Genomic DNA, 15,372 nt, shown 5'->3' with positions numbered 1-15,372 from the left:
CCAAAGACACTCTCCAATTTCATGTGCCTCCAGGACAATTTGGACATACTGCTTTGTGAAGCCAACGTCCTCTGCTTACCTATCGACGGTGGTGTCCTGAAACCTTCATATATCCCACCTAGAAACTCTTGCTAGATGCTTTGGAAAGACCTCTTTCCTCTGCGTTCTGCCCATTCATTTTATTTTTAAGTTTTTTTCTTTATTATTATTATTTATTACAACCCATTCATTTTATTAATGGTGCTTTTACTTGCAACAACGCTGCAATTTCTTTCATAACTTTATCTTTTGGGATATATGAAACACCCGCTTATGGAATTATCTATGCTTTTTCTTACAGCCATATGATTTCAACTTTATGTTTAATATAACCGAGTTTATATTAATTTTTGTATACATGGTGTAAGGCAGGAATTAAGCTAGGTACCCTTTTGAAAATGGTCATCCAGTTGTTACTATTTTCCATTACAAAGATAAAATAACTGTGAAAGCATACAGGTCTCTATTTTTTAAAACACACACACACACACACACATACACACACACACACACGCATTATGAGTGCAGTTTCTGTGAAGCCCAGAATATGGTATCAGATTCCCTGGACTGGTGTTAACAGGTGGTTTTGAGCTGCCTGACATGAGTTCTGGAAACCAAACTCAGGTCCTCTGCATAGCAGTATGTACTCTTAACTGCTGAGTCATCTGTCTCTCCAGCTTTAGGGGTATCTGTTTTAAGTTTGGATGCCTATCACATTGTCTTGTACATATCACTATGTCCCTGTCACACATAAGTTGAAAGAAGTTTTAATATCAGGTAATGTAAGCTCTATAACTTACTTATTTATAATTTCTTTTTTTGAATGTTTTTTATTTTTTACTTTTATTAATTATAGTTTATTCACTTTGTATTCCCCCCAAAATATAAAAGAAATAATACTATACAAAATGCAAATAAAAGAAGTATATATCAAAAGTAATTAAATGTAGCTGTCTTTATTTTTAGGTTATATAATATATAGAATATCTCACAGAATTTTGAAAATATTATATTTTTGGTGTATGTTTATGCATGTGCAACTGTGTGCAGGTAGGTTCACATATATGTACATGTATATGTATAGAGGCAAGAGGTTAACCTTGGGTATCAATCACTTTCCACCTTAGTTTTTGAGACAGTGTCTCTCACTGAACTTGGAGTTCACTGATTGGCTAAACTAAATAGCCAGAAAAGTCCAGGGATCTTCCTGTCTCTGCCTTTTCAGTTCTGTGATTATATATGTATTCTGTAGTGCCTGAATGTTTACAGCTGAGGGAGAGCAGGCATTCATATCCTCAGGCTTGTGTAGCAAAGAATTTACCAATTGAGCTATCTCCTCAGGCTTTCTTTCTTTTAAAGTATCTATGTCTATAGGAAATATTTAGTAGAGTCTAGATTTCTTTTTAAAGACAAGTCTTTTCATCTATGCCATTTTACTTGAATCTTAAGAACATTTACATTTAATGTAATTATTGACATGACTGGATTAGAGTCTTCCAAATCAATATTTCTCTCATTTGCTTTTTTGTTCTCCATTCCTTGGCTTTCTTTTATATTTGTTTTAAAAATAAGCATTTTGCTTTGAGCTATACATTTTGGTTTTCAGTGGCAGTCTAGTATTGTTAATATGCATCATGATTTATCACAGTCTATCCTTAAATAACGCCCCACTTGCTCACAAGAACATAAGGAACATATCACAGTGTATTTCCAGTCCCCAGTCCTATCTTCCGTGCTACTCTTGTTATGTATTTTACTTCTCCATATATTATAAAACCCCAAACAGGGAATAATACAAAATAAATTTTACTGTGAGTAGTTGATTATTTTAAAAATAAGAATGCTGAGAAAATATTCACCATCCTTGCCCATATATTTTCTGGGTCTCGTTATGTTCAGTGCTCTGGGAATGCCTAACATTCAGCTCTCCAGTCGTTGTTTCTGGCTTCCAAACACACTCATGACAGTATTCTGCATTAGGCTCAAGGGGACACCAGACTCCTGGAATTCCTTCTCTGCACAGCTCACTCTTCTCCAGCACTCTGCCCACAGATGGCAGTCAGCAGGGTCACTAGACACATGACTATAATAGATGCAGCAGCAACAGCAGTAGTTTTTAAAGGCAAAACCTCAGAAAAACCCACATGCCCACTCATAGTGGACAGGGAAAAATGATGGGCACCTGCACTATGGGATTCTCCACAGCAGCTTAAGAAATGGATGGTCTCTGAAGGACTCCAAAAACCTGTTCTCATAAACACACTTTTTGAAAGAAGCAACTCAGAAAGACACTGATATTTTACTCATTTAAATGATAGGCACAGTACTGGAAAGGGGAGAGGGCAGGCAGGCCTGGGGTAGGCATAGTTGCGGCAGGTGCATCTGTGCCTTGTCCTTTATTGTTTTTATATACCCATGTGAACATTCTTTGGTCTGAGGTTCACGGTAAAATATTGGAAGCATCAGTCTCGCATCCATGTGCTCTAGAACTGCTCTAGTGACTCTTCTGACACTGACACGCCTGTCCCCCGATCAATGACTCAGCAGGCACTCAACATGAGACCTCTTGCTTCCATATTTAGAACAAGAGTCTGGTACAAAAGATACACTAGTATATGCGGTACCTACAGTCTGAGGGCAATGGGGACAGGATGTGCATTTACCCTCCGGGGAAATGCAGGCTGCAGACATTACACAGTGTTCCGGGAGAGGGCTGGCACCCTGTGTTATGCATTCCCAAGTTTACAGCTTCTGCTGTGAGCTGGACACTGGGCCATATGCTTGGACAGGGAGACCATTCTGAGTGGGCTCTAGGAACATGGGCAGGCGGCAGATCCCCGGGTCATAGAGCAACTGGCAACACCATGGCTGCGTAAGGTCCTGTTTAGTTGAGTATTATGTGTCCCTCATCACTGCTGCCCCCGACTCATCCTGTGCCATACACATTGAAGAATGCCTTGAAACCGAGGAATCAATTACGAGGAGTAAATGACAGAGCGAAAGTCAGAAGCAATGTAAGCAGACAGGGAAGAGCACCCCACAGGTTAGATGGCTACATCGCTCCTGTAGAGTTGGAAGATAACAAGAAAGCGAAGAAATGTGCATACTGAGTTGGAGGACACAGACACGGCGCAGCCATACCACAGCACCTTCTGTGGCCTGCTGAAGAGGCAAAGTTCTGACATTTAGGGACTCATGCAGTCCTTCTCATTCTGGATTCCAGCAGTCCCTTCGAGCAGCCACTTAAAATTTTATTACATTTTTAAAATTTTAAAAATTACATTTTTAAAATATATATGTGCATGTGTCTATGTGCATGGCCATGCCATGACATGTGTGTGGAAGTCAGAGGACAACTTGAAGGAGTTGCTCTCTCCCTCTATCATGTGGTCCCAGGGGTCTAAGTCAGGTCATCTAACTTGGCAGCAAGAACTTTTACCTGTCGAGTCATCTCACAGGCCCTTGAAAAGCCATTTACAGTGTACAGGGGGACAAAACTACAGGTTGCAGGATATTCTTTTTTCCAGTTGAAAGTCTTAATTATCTCCAGCACTTATTTACAAGACAGACTAAAAACCAAAATGCTCTTTGGCAAGCTATGGGATTGGGGTGACCATGTTCCTTCTAGCCAACAACACACAGCAAACAGAGAAGGGACTCAGGTAAGCTCACTGGAGGTGCAGAACGGCCCCTCAGCATAGACACCGAGTCTTCTCTGAGTTCTATATCATGCAGAACTTGGTGCTGAGTGTCACTCCCAACTGTATGGATTCTGAAAAGGAGACATCTGATTCCTTAGCAGGTGGTTCTTGTGCTGGGTCATGACAGCTTTCTACAGCCCAACTATTAGCTCCACGCAGGATGCCAGTGACTTAGGAGATGGCAGGGCCTGAAGGGGGGCACCAAATAAGTTAACTCAAGCCAATCCTCCAGGACCTCAAGGCACAACACAGTTTTGAGAGTGCCTTTTGAGGTGAAGAGGTTCATTGGGGTCTTATGCTTGGTGCTAATCCAATCTGGCTGGTATCCTTAGGAAGTCAGAGAGGTGCTGGAGAAGCTAGAGGTGCTAGAGATGGCTGCAAGAAAGCTTGCTACTCAAATGCAGAAATCGGCCCGGCTGACACCTTGGTCCTGGCTTCTCAGCCTCCAGAACTCTGACGAATCTGTCACTTTATTATGGCACTCCAGAGGCTGGAGAAGTTGCCTGGGGTCATGAGGAGATCAGGGATTGTGGAGGCAATGGGTGTACCCATGGGCTTTGCTGACTGTGCTCAGCTCCCAGATATCTTGACAGGTACCTGCTCACAGAGGTCCCCCCAAAATGGGTATGCTGTTCTCTGTGTTTCTCCTCAAGAGCCAGCAGGCTGAGGTGAGACAGGAAGTAATTGTGGAGGACCACAGCTGCTCAGGGATATTCCTGAAAGGCACTGGCTCTGACAGACATGTGAACTTTGGGAGAACAACAACAACAAAAATGTCTACATTCCTAGATAGGGCACCAACAATAGGCCAAAGAAATGACCAAAGTAGGCTTTGGTGAACCGACGGTTTTATTTGGTATTGCTTAGCATAGGTTACTCATGAGTGATTGTATCACTGAGGAAGCAGTCTCTCTTAGCCACCATTAACTGTTTATATGTAGTCTGGCGGGGGCGGGCTTTGTGAATGCTGCCTCACTAGAAGCTATTAACTGACCATAAACCCTTAAGGGCGGAGTAGGGTTTTGTGAGCCTCCCTGCTATGCGATGGAACACAAAAGGGCCCAGTCTTGTGCAGGTTTCCTGAATATTCAAAATGGTGATAGTTATGTCATTCCTAGAGGACACATTCTTCAATAAGGCGGCGGTTTCCCCTCACTATTACAAAGTACTCAGCCCTTTCTGAACTTCCTCAGTCCTAGCTTCAACAAGATGACGCAGAGCTCTAGTGTAAGTAGGTTACACAGAGCAGGAGCCATGCAACCCTGAGAGCCTCTCCATTGCCTTCTGAGGCACCTCACAGTTAAAGTCAAAAGCTCCTGAGGACCCGGTGCTCTAGAGCAGAACAGGAAGCTGCTTTGGCCTTGTACTTACATGCTTTGTAGAAGCCGCAAGTGTTGGCCTTGGGGCAGGCATGTCATTCCAGAGGCCAATGTGAAGTCATGGGTTACTGTGAGGGGCTGTGTGTGGTCAGGCTGGTCAGCCGGCTTAACAGAGTCAATGTGGCTCCCTTGCTGCCATGGGTTTTCATAGACGCATCCAGGTTGCTCTGCTCTCTCTTCATGGTCAGCCCCAGGCTACAGCCTGGGAGCAGCATCCCCCTGCCTAGCAAGGTCAGCTTTTTAATACAAACTGGACCACTGATGGTATTTATATGTGTCAGCTTTAACACAAATAGACGACACCCCCAATGAAAACAAAGTCTGTTTTTTAGAGCGAGGGAGGAAACAGGTATCATGGCCTCCTCCTGTCTTCAGGTGGAGAGTTGGTGCCTGACCAGGTGTTCAGTATGAGCCACCATGGTTGGCCATGCGGGGATCTAGGACGAAGGCTGCAGTGCACATCAAAAGGTGTTAATGGTTTCAATATTTATCTGCTGCAGGGAAGCACTCTAAAAAGAAGACTGGAAAAAATATTCTGCTAATGGCTGTGTCTTTGCCATTAAAATGAAAAGCTTAATGCATCTTATAATCAGAGGACAATTTGCAAATCATTAAGAGAAATGTAAAATTCCATTAAAATACAAATCAAGAGACTCTCCCCGGACTAATAATCTTTTTGATATTATTTTGCATTTCACCATTTCTGTTCCAATACCCGGGCCCCACAAATGATCAGCTCTTGAGCACACTATTTACCACCGCCTACTTCTTTAACGAGAGACGGAGGGCAGAGGGATCTGCTATTCAGAGCAGGTACTAATGAAGAATTCCATATATTCTGAAATTTAATTAAAACCCCAAAGATTTCAAATTAGATGCAATTTGAAATGCCTGGGGCAGAAATACATGCACTTGCGTGGCGAGGGTATCACACTGAAAGCTGATACCGTAATTGGTCTTGATGTATTTTTGTGTTGCTGGGCTGAAGCACAGAACTCATAACCATATAAAAATTCTCTGTAGATTACCTGCTCATTGAAAATGCCATCACTCAGGTAGGCCTCTACTAAATTACCATGCTACTAAAATGCACAAAGTGATTCGGAGAGTACAGTGGCACAGCTGGTCGACGCTGCCAATGAGTTATGCATGCGTCAACGCTGCCTTTTTTCTTAGTAAAATATGCTCAGTTGAATATTAAAATATAATTGGCATTCAACCTAAGTAGCTTAAACCATTTTGTTATCTTCTTTTAAACCGATTTGGCTCCTCCACGGTTATTTTCAAGAATGCGACTCACAAACTAATGATAGCATCGAATTCGGCTAGATTTGTGCTGTTTTACATTTGTCATAAATGGGTATGGTTTCCACAGCCTGCCAGGGCTGGCCTTTAATATTCGCTGCTCTTGAACATCAAAGGCCCAATTCTTGGGGAAGGAAAGGGGGGATATGCCATTTATGTTCGTTCTTGCATATTTTATTCTGAGAAGAGGAAAGAGATGCGAATTTCTATGAAAAGTGTGTCTTGGCTGCAATAAGCCCGTCTGTCACCCTGGCTCAGTTGCTAGGTCTTCCCAAAGCCATTTACTTAAGGAAGGGCTCAAGAGGAATATCACACTGCTTGGAGGGGTGGGAAGGGGCAGAGAAGCTCAGCCCAAGAAGAAATGCTTGTTTGTTTTTTTAAAGGCAGACAAGGAACACGTGAAATCATACCCAAGTTTATGAATGAGTTCCCCTCACACAATACGTGCTTACGCCCTAATTAACAGTAGTACTAAAAAAAAAAAAATGAAAAAAGAAAAGAAAAATAGTTGCCATAGTAACAGATAGACGGGATATGTTCACTCTGGCTGAGGGGCAGGGCTCACCTGCGACTTCCCAAGCATTGTCAATGCTTGCCTGAATACTCTGGTGAAAGAAAACCCTCAGGTGATCTGAGCTAACAGCAGGAAGTATTTATGAACATTTGAAAATGCTCTTTCCCTGCTTTGTCCTTCAACTTTCTCCAGAAGTAATTTACTATATGGCATAAAAACATGGCTGAGGGCAGGACATGCCCAGCGAGCCTGCAGGGTCCACAGTCCTGGATGTTTTCCCAGCTTCACAAAGCCACAAGCCATTCTGGTGGCTACTTACCCTGGGAAGAAGGGATGCTTTCTTTACTCTTTTCTCTAAGGATCTGACTTTTCTTTCTGCCATAAGAAACCAGGTGGGATTTTAGATAAAGAGACTAAAAATTTTCATATTTTAAGAGTGAACATAGAGGTCCAGGTAAACCTCAGGAAAACATTTAAATTAAGGAATAGTTTTTAACACTTCTGTCTCCTACCATTAATTATTTTGGCATTATTCCTAACTATACACCAATACTTAAAATATTGAAAATATATAGTCAAATTCTATGCATGTTTATTAAGTATTATTTATCTACATTGTTAGTAAATTCTGCTGTGACTTAAATAATAAATATAGAATTGAACTATGATTATCTGTAATATATAAACACATATTCTAGGACAGCAAAATATAAAGAAGTGAACATTCCCTTTAGGAGCAGCACAGCTAACGGTGGAAATGAAACTTTAAAGACCACTTTTAAGTGGAAAACCTGTTTTTCTTCAAAAAATATTTATTTGATAGGTAATTATACTTTCAGAGCTTATCTCAAATTTAAAACTCCTGAAGAGTGTAGTGCAGCGATTTCTACCTTCTCATGTAGGAATCTGAACACATGCTGTCACTAGAAAAGAGCCACACCCCAGATCTGGTGTGAGAGTGTCTGTTCTGCAGACAGCCCCTCTATGTGCTGACATAACCTGGAGGGATTTACTTTTCGTAGTCACTTCTGGAGATTTACAGAGGTAAATCTAGAGGAAAGTTAGAGTGAATGTTTTTACACAAAAGCCCCACTCATAATGAACGCAGAATCCTTCACGCTCTTGATATTGGTAGGGGTCCTCTGCATCAAGTTTGTACTTGGCTGACTTTTGCAGGTATCTTCTTAGGTTGGGTTGCATGGTGGAGCCTCGTGGCATGAAACAGAGGCCCTCACCAGCTCAACTTTCTAATCATGGAGTGCTCTGAAGCTCCCGGGGATCAAAGCCTGGACTGTTGCTGAAGCCCCAGACCCAGCTCTATGGTTGCTAGGTTTCCTAGCGCCTTAGGGACTACTGCCTAGTCATGGGATCTGTGCATAGGGGACGCCCCCAATTTTCTGAGGTCTGTGATTCTGTACTGAGATAGCATTTCTGTGTATTCCAGCCCTTGGTAATCCTGACACTGGATCTACCTTAGATTGTTCTGGTGGAAATCCAGGCTCTGAAGCAACCCTCCCTCTCTCTGCTTCTGTCACTCACAAACCTTAACAGAACCTATGGTCTCACTCCTTGGCTGTCTCAAAGGGGAGGCATATTTCTGCCAGAAGCATCCAGGGTTATGCTGGTTCTGGTTAGCTGTGGTGATAATCTACTGTGGTTCCCTGGCCACGCTCTTGAGATGCCAAGGCCATCTTCTAAGACACTGCAGTGACTTGGAAGCAATCAGTAACATGCACAACCTTAGCTAACTCTTCTCAGGACAAAAATGGATGCCCACACCTCTTGTTCCACTTTGTTCACATTCCTAGGTTAGGCAGACATAGGTACACACCATCCAGAGCTTCACCTGTCAATAAACAGAAGCGCATCACTCCGTAGTGTGCATTGCTACAGGTTAAAAAAACAAACAAGCAAACAAACAAACAAACAAACAAACAAAAAACCCAAAAAAACCCCAGCTCAGCACAGGGTGAAACATATTGCAGAAAGCATTCAGAAGTCAGAAGACTTGAGAATTATTTTATTTTATTTTTGGCACTGTTGGGGATTGAACTCATGACCTTGCCAGGCAAGCATTGTACTACAGGCAAGCACTGTACCACAAAGCTACAGAGCCACAGAGTTAGTTCAATAGTTTCTTTCAGAGCACTGATCCACATTAGGGTATGCGTCTGCCCATCAGGGCTTTGATGTGTCCTGGAGAGAGGCAGCTAATGCATATAAACAATTGTAGACATGTAGGGAGCTCAAGAAGCCTGTGATCTACAGGAGCAACCCTGCATGGACACAGCCAGAGTAGGTCAGGAGACCCAGAGGTCCGGTAGGATGCCTCCTCTGATTGCAGCAATCCACCTGGGAGCTCCAAATCCAGACACCCCACCCACCCACCCACCCTACTCCTTCTTAGCAGAATTACATGGGGCTGGAAGAGACTTGGATACCCAGATGTGCTGGGCAGCCAGTCAGCCAGGAGAGAGGGTGGAAGGCTCATGAGATTTCTACTGGAGAGATAACAGTCTCAGGATCAGGCCCTCGTGAATGCTTCTAAAGCAAGTGGTATCAATCTCCACATAGCTCCGAGGGCAAGAGCAGTAGTGTGGGTGTTAGAGTGCATGCCCTTCCAGCTTGGTTGTGCCCAAATGTACCTTTACACTCCCTTGGGGGCTCGCTCTGAATGCCTTTGGCCCCTCAGGCCTGCTGATTCCTGTCCTATCATTCTTTGATTTTGATCCTTCTATAATTCAGGCTGCACAAGAGAGGAACATGCTGGGCTCCATCTCATTTTAACTTTGAAAAGGGGACATAATTCTCCCAGAGGACCCCACCCTTGCCCCCTGGGAGCACTTTTACTTGCTGAGGCCCAGGACATGGTAGCAGGTCCCAGACCACTGTTCCTTCACATATAAATGCCCAGATAAAACAACTGTTACTACTCTTTGGAAAGTCTCCAATGATCAGAAGTTAGGTTGTAGTTTAAAATCTACCAAGTGCAGTTTCACAGGATTCAACTTAACACAGGCTGTATCCTTAAAACGACAAGGCAAGGACTGTACACTCAACTTGTGCAGCGGTGGCTCTCAACCTGTGGGTTGTGACCCCTTTGGGGAGGGGTCGCCTAAGACCTTGAGAAAATACACATTTACATTACGATTCATAACAGTAGCAAAATTACAATTATGAAGTGGCAATAAAAATAATCTTGTGGTTGGGGGTCACCACAACATGAGGAACTATATTAAGGGGTCACAGCATGAGGGAGGTTGAGAACTATTGGTATAGAGGAACACTGGAAAGGAGAGGCTGTCCTTCCCCTGAGGAAGAAAGTCAATCTTACTCTAAAGGAAGATTCATGGGGGCTTATCCCTAAGGGCCTGCAGTGCCTCAGACCGAAAGATACATAGTGAGGCCCAAGGATAAACTCAAATGTAATAAACCCCTTTAAAAACATCTTGTGTGTGTAACTGTACGTGTTTATATATGAGTACATGCCACAGGACATAGATGGAAATCAGAGACAACTTTGGGTTATGGTCCTTGCTTCCACCTTGTTTGAGACAGGGCCCTGTTTTTCCTTCCTTCACCAGATTATCTGGCCTAGTAGCTTCTGGTAATTCTCCTGTCTCATCAGAGCTCATAGGAGCACTGGAATAACAGATGTGCACCTCTGTGTCTGTTTTTTATGTGGACACTTGAGATCTGGTCTCAGGTGGTCAGGCTTGGGCAGCAAGAACTGTACACACTGAGCCCTCTCTCCAGTCCATAATACTCTTCTTAAAATCAGGTTGATATAAACAGACCAGGACTAAATATTAAAGAATATAAAAACAAACAAACAAACAACAATCCACAACAAACCTCCCTCCTGAAGATATGCAAATAGAATAAAAATGCACAGAAAATAGAACGGGTGAAGGAAACATTAATTCCATATCAAAGGGGATGGATCCACTCTTCCTGCTCTGAACAGACTGGCCTAGGGTCCCCAACTTCCAGAGGACACTGAGATAACTCAAGATCCTCTCTCTGTGAGACTCTCCTTCTTACTGTCTAGTTCCCTGGCATCACAAGATGCAAACTGGACAAAGTGGGGGGAGGGGTGTCATTTACACGTGTGGAGTAGACCCAATTAATTCCATGTAAGCCAGGGTACCCTAGCTAACCCTCCCCCTTCCTTCTTCAAACTGTAAAATCTGCACACCTGGTCCTTGCCCAGGAGCAAATGACTACACTAAATTAAAAAAACCTGGCCTGCACATGCTGGGGCGTGGGAAACCCTGGCCCACGAAGCAGCCACTAGCTGTCAGAGGCAGGCCTGGTCCAAGCGACCTTGGGAGCCTGGGTCTTAGAATTCTTAGCACACCAGGAAGAAACCTATTCTATCTAATACTGCCAGAGTGAATTTCGGTCTATTTGGAAATGCTCAGCTGTGTTGCAGAGCTGGGGGCGGCCATGGTCTCACCTTATTCTGATAGTTATATCTTATGTCTTCCTGGTTCCAAAGAAGCGCAAGGACCTGTTGGCGTAGGGCACTGCTTCAGTGTGGGTCTGGTGTGGGCTCCTGAGGTGCTGGGGACATGCCTGGGGACTCTTTGTGTCTGGTGCCTCAGTTGGGAGGCACAGGAGCAGGAAACTGGGCGCTCGCTACGCTGGATCTGTTGTTGCAGAGGAATACCTGTCTGTTCTGGTGACAGTTTTGGTGGTCAGCCCTACTGTGACCATGATATGACGCACACCACACCTTCTCCAGGTCTGGTCTGGTTTGCGTAAGGGCCAAGCTGTTCTCTAGACCCTGGTGGCACCAGGCCAGCAGACCCTACTGTCTGCTTTGCCAAGAGTGAGTCATTTCCTTACAATTTTGGCCTCTGTAGTTTTCCTTAATTCATACAACCAATCACAGGCAAAAGGTTAGGATTTTACAGGCTCATTCCTCATCTACTCCCTCATGGGACTGTACAGCTATCTCTGCCTTTATAAGACAGTTTTCTACCCTGTCCCGAGACTGTGAACCTTATTGGTTCAGGCCCTTGGTAGACCTAAGAGAAAGGTGGCACTCTCCCCCCACCCCCGTGTTCAGACACACAATGGTTGGAAGTATCTGAAGCCACCTCTTAGCAACACATGGCCCCCGTGCTAGGTACTTGGAGGTGTTTAACAGACACACACAGCCACTCCAGCTACAGCTCACAGTACTGGACACAAAATGTAGGCCGGCACACAGCCAAATTCTCTTCCCCAGTGGGTCGAAGACACTGTGTCACTAGACACACAGAGTGAGTGCTACAGATACCCACCCACCTCTCCCAGAGACCCCCTAACAAGTTCTGGTACCCCTGCTGGGAGCAGCCTTCTGCAGACAGCTCTGGGCAACACAGGGGTGAACAAGGCGCCCATTCATTCCAGCTGTCCTTTCAGTTTATTTGCATAAAATAGATCCCCTGTTTTATACTCTCACTTGTCTGACCTTGTTAGTGAACTTGGTCAGGCATCAGTCTGACTTCAGAGGGCTTTTGACCTTGTTTTTTTTTTTTTTTTAAACAACCCTATTTTTCAAGCGCGAACCGAAAACCAGGCATATTTCAAGCACCTTTAAATTATACTTAGTAAACACCATTCTGAACCTTAAGATTGCTTTAAATTCACCATAGTTAAAATCACAGTTTTTTCCCCTTAAAGAGATATATGTATTTGCATGCGTATGTCTGAATGTGAGTATATACTAATTTATATTAAATGATTTCTTATAAAAGTCAGAATGCAGAATAAATTTCTGCTATAGGCCTAGGATGATCTTAGCTGTGGTAATTAATTTCTGTGCTGAACAGATCCAAACAAGCTTTAGAAGAAATGCAATGTTTTCTTAGGTTACTAGGAGACTTTAAGTGCCCTTAGCAAACTGTATTTAAGCAGTGCATTTTACTCTCATCATTTAGAATGTGTCTGTGATAACTCGGGAGAAATTAAAACTTATCTGGGAAGATGCAGTGGTGGACTCTGAAGTCACTGTTACCAAGCAAATTCACAGGAGTGGCTAACTGTCCAGATACAGGGCTCATTTTCTGTGCTGTTGGCAGGCGGGAAGTTGAAGTTAACAATAAGCTTATTGAAGAATTTACTGCCATTCAGATGTGTTCCTATTTAAACCTTTCAGCCAAGCCAGAGTCAAGAGTTGATCTGCATGCATCATTTTTACTGCTTTTGCCAAGAATTATGTGACCATGTGCCAAAACTAACACAACCACTTGGAATGGGTGGGGTCGTGAGCTCTTAGCCTTCGGCCTTCAGCTTGGCCGCATGCCGCCTGTGTTTAGACGATGTGAAAAATTCCAAGCCTGTGTAGTCAGTAACGAGCTGTGATGTCAGCCATAGTTAATAAGTCAGGCTCCCCAAAGGCAGCGTGGTTACCAACCTTGCTGGAACACAGGGTGATGGAGAGCAGGCGAGGGGAGCCTCTCCGTGGCTGCAGGTTCATGAAAATAGGCTTCCAGCCAGGCTGTGCACTGCACCAGGGGCTCTGGCACTCCCTCTGGCCCACCGAGCACCTCAGGACTAGCTGGAGTCTCTGTGGGGCTGCAAAAAGGATAAGAAGCTTAGAAACCACATGTGTGAAGCTCATACCCACTGCAGCTAATGGGGGAAGGCTGCCAGCCACTCCCAAGTGTGTGTCTTTGCCAGACACAGAGAACTGCAGATAACAGAAATGACCACTGAGGGATGCTGGGAAGGAAGACACTGCAGTTCCCATGTCTGCTTCCCTATCCCTAAGCTTATTAAGTGCAGGGAGGGCCCAAATTATGGATTCCAAGCTTCTGCATATCCGGTGCCTGGGGATGGGGACCAGCAGATGGACACACAGGGACATCCCATCCTCCTACCCCCACCTTGGTTTTAGATTTAGAAGTCAGCATCATCAGGTAATTACTACTAGAGTTATTTCCCCTAAACATCAGGTAATTAGCCTGTACTGTCCACTTCCCACCTCTTACCCTGAATCCCTACAGCAGAGGGGGCATCGCTTCTCGGAAGGCTTTGAGCTTCACCTTTGGTAGCTCCTAGGACTATGCCAACCCATGTTCCACAGCACTGGTGTGGGTGTGAAGTGACATCACCTTGTGAGTTTAATGCTTCTCCGCTAGTGGGATGACTCCCCTTCTCTTGGGTGTCTAGCTGAGGCGCTTAGTAACAAATCCTCCTGCTCATTCTCTGTAGTCCCTGTCCTCCGGCGGATGCCCTGGCGTTTAAAATTGAAATGGTTCACAGCAACTCTGGGTGGTTTCTTGCTGCTCCTACATGGGGCTATCTTCTGTTCCCTGATTTGGCCCTGCATGGAGCCCACTGTTCATGCTCAGCTGGGGTCTGCCTTCCAGGTTGTGCTCCACAGGCTAAGAACACACGCTGTGAAGGGAGGCCATTTCTGCGCTCTGGGCTCTGAGCCTGAAGTTTTATGGCAGACTCAGTTTTTGTTTCAGTTCTCTGAGATCCACACTCAAGAGGCATAGACACTGGATCTGATTTCTCTGGTGATTTTTTTTCTCCTTCTCTGCATTCCCAGGCTCTAGACAGCAGCATGCTTCTGTGTGACTTTCTGGGCCTGGCAGGAACAACTTCTCTGGGACTTCTCAGGCAGCCCAGGGTCAGAGTTCTCATCGGAAGGTAGAAAGACCTGGATGCTGTAGAGAGTAGAGACTCCTTTACTCCTTGTTAATCTTGCCTTTGGCTCCTGTGTCTGGTGAAGGATGGAGCATTCATTCAGTCCACGGGTCTGTTGTAGACATCTTGGTGAGGAGGGAGGCCTTTACTCAGCTTTGGAAATGGGGCCCTACTCAGGTTTAATGGGTGGGGTGGGGACCGGGGTGCTAAGGGCCGGGAAAGCCCAGGCCTGGCTGCCCGAGTAGGCCTGCCTGCTGAAGGGCAGGATGGGCCCCCCTCCCCCAACAGGACAATTAGAGATACTGTGGGCAGGGATGGGGACAACAGTTTTGTATACAGACTAAAGCAAAAAGCAGCAGGGCCAGACCTCTGAGGTAGGGCAGGAAGGTCTCAAGCCACAGGAAGATGAGCTGGTTCCCAGGGTAAGCAGGCTCAGAAGGCCCTATGGCAGGCTGAGTCGAGGGATTTTTATGTAAGGAAGGTTCTGGTTGAGGAGATGCAGGGGTGTGAGTGCAGTTCTTTCCTTGTTTGTGTTCTGCAGATTTGACTCTCACAGGACAGTGACACGCTGCTAGCAGAGCCTTGCAAACAGGCCTGTGCAGGTGTGTAACCGCATAGGACAGCACCATGGTGAGGGCCTTTGTGTCTCTACTAAGTCCTTGTATCTTTCAATAGATGAACTTCCAGGGTGGGATGCACAACAGGGTTTCTGCTGGTCTCAGAGAAGACAGGAAGTTGTTCAGAAAAAGCCTCAGAAACATTTAAACACTGTTGGCCCTCAGGAAGG

At 44.8% G+C, this 15,372-nt stretch overlaps 1 protein-coding gene across 1 annotated transcript in view; it reads right to left on the bottom strand.

Moving 5' to 3' along the window:
• Nucleotides 1–15,372, bottom strand: part of Mgmt (O-6-methylguanine-DNA methyltransferase) — a 231,763-nt gene that overhangs the window by 27,480 nt on the left and 188,911 nt on the right. Inside the window, exon 3 of the mRNA XM_055608902.1 lies at nucleotides 13,345–13,505. Coding sequence (XP_055464877.1) covers nucleotides 13,345–13,505 — 161 coding nt within the window. The remainder of the gene's footprint in view (nucleotides 1–13,344; nucleotides 13,506–15,372) is intronic.

Source organism: Psammomys obesus, unplaced genomic scaffold (genome assembly GCF_907164565.1).
Source record: "Psammomys obesus unplaced genomic scaffold, mPsaObe1.curated_primary_1811, whole genome shotgun sequence".
In the NCBI taxonomy this organism is placed as follows: Eukaryota; Metazoa; Chordata; class Mammalia; order Rodentia; family Muridae; genus Psammomys; species Psammomys obesus.
This window is presented reverse-complemented; position numbering and strand designations above follow the sequence as displayed.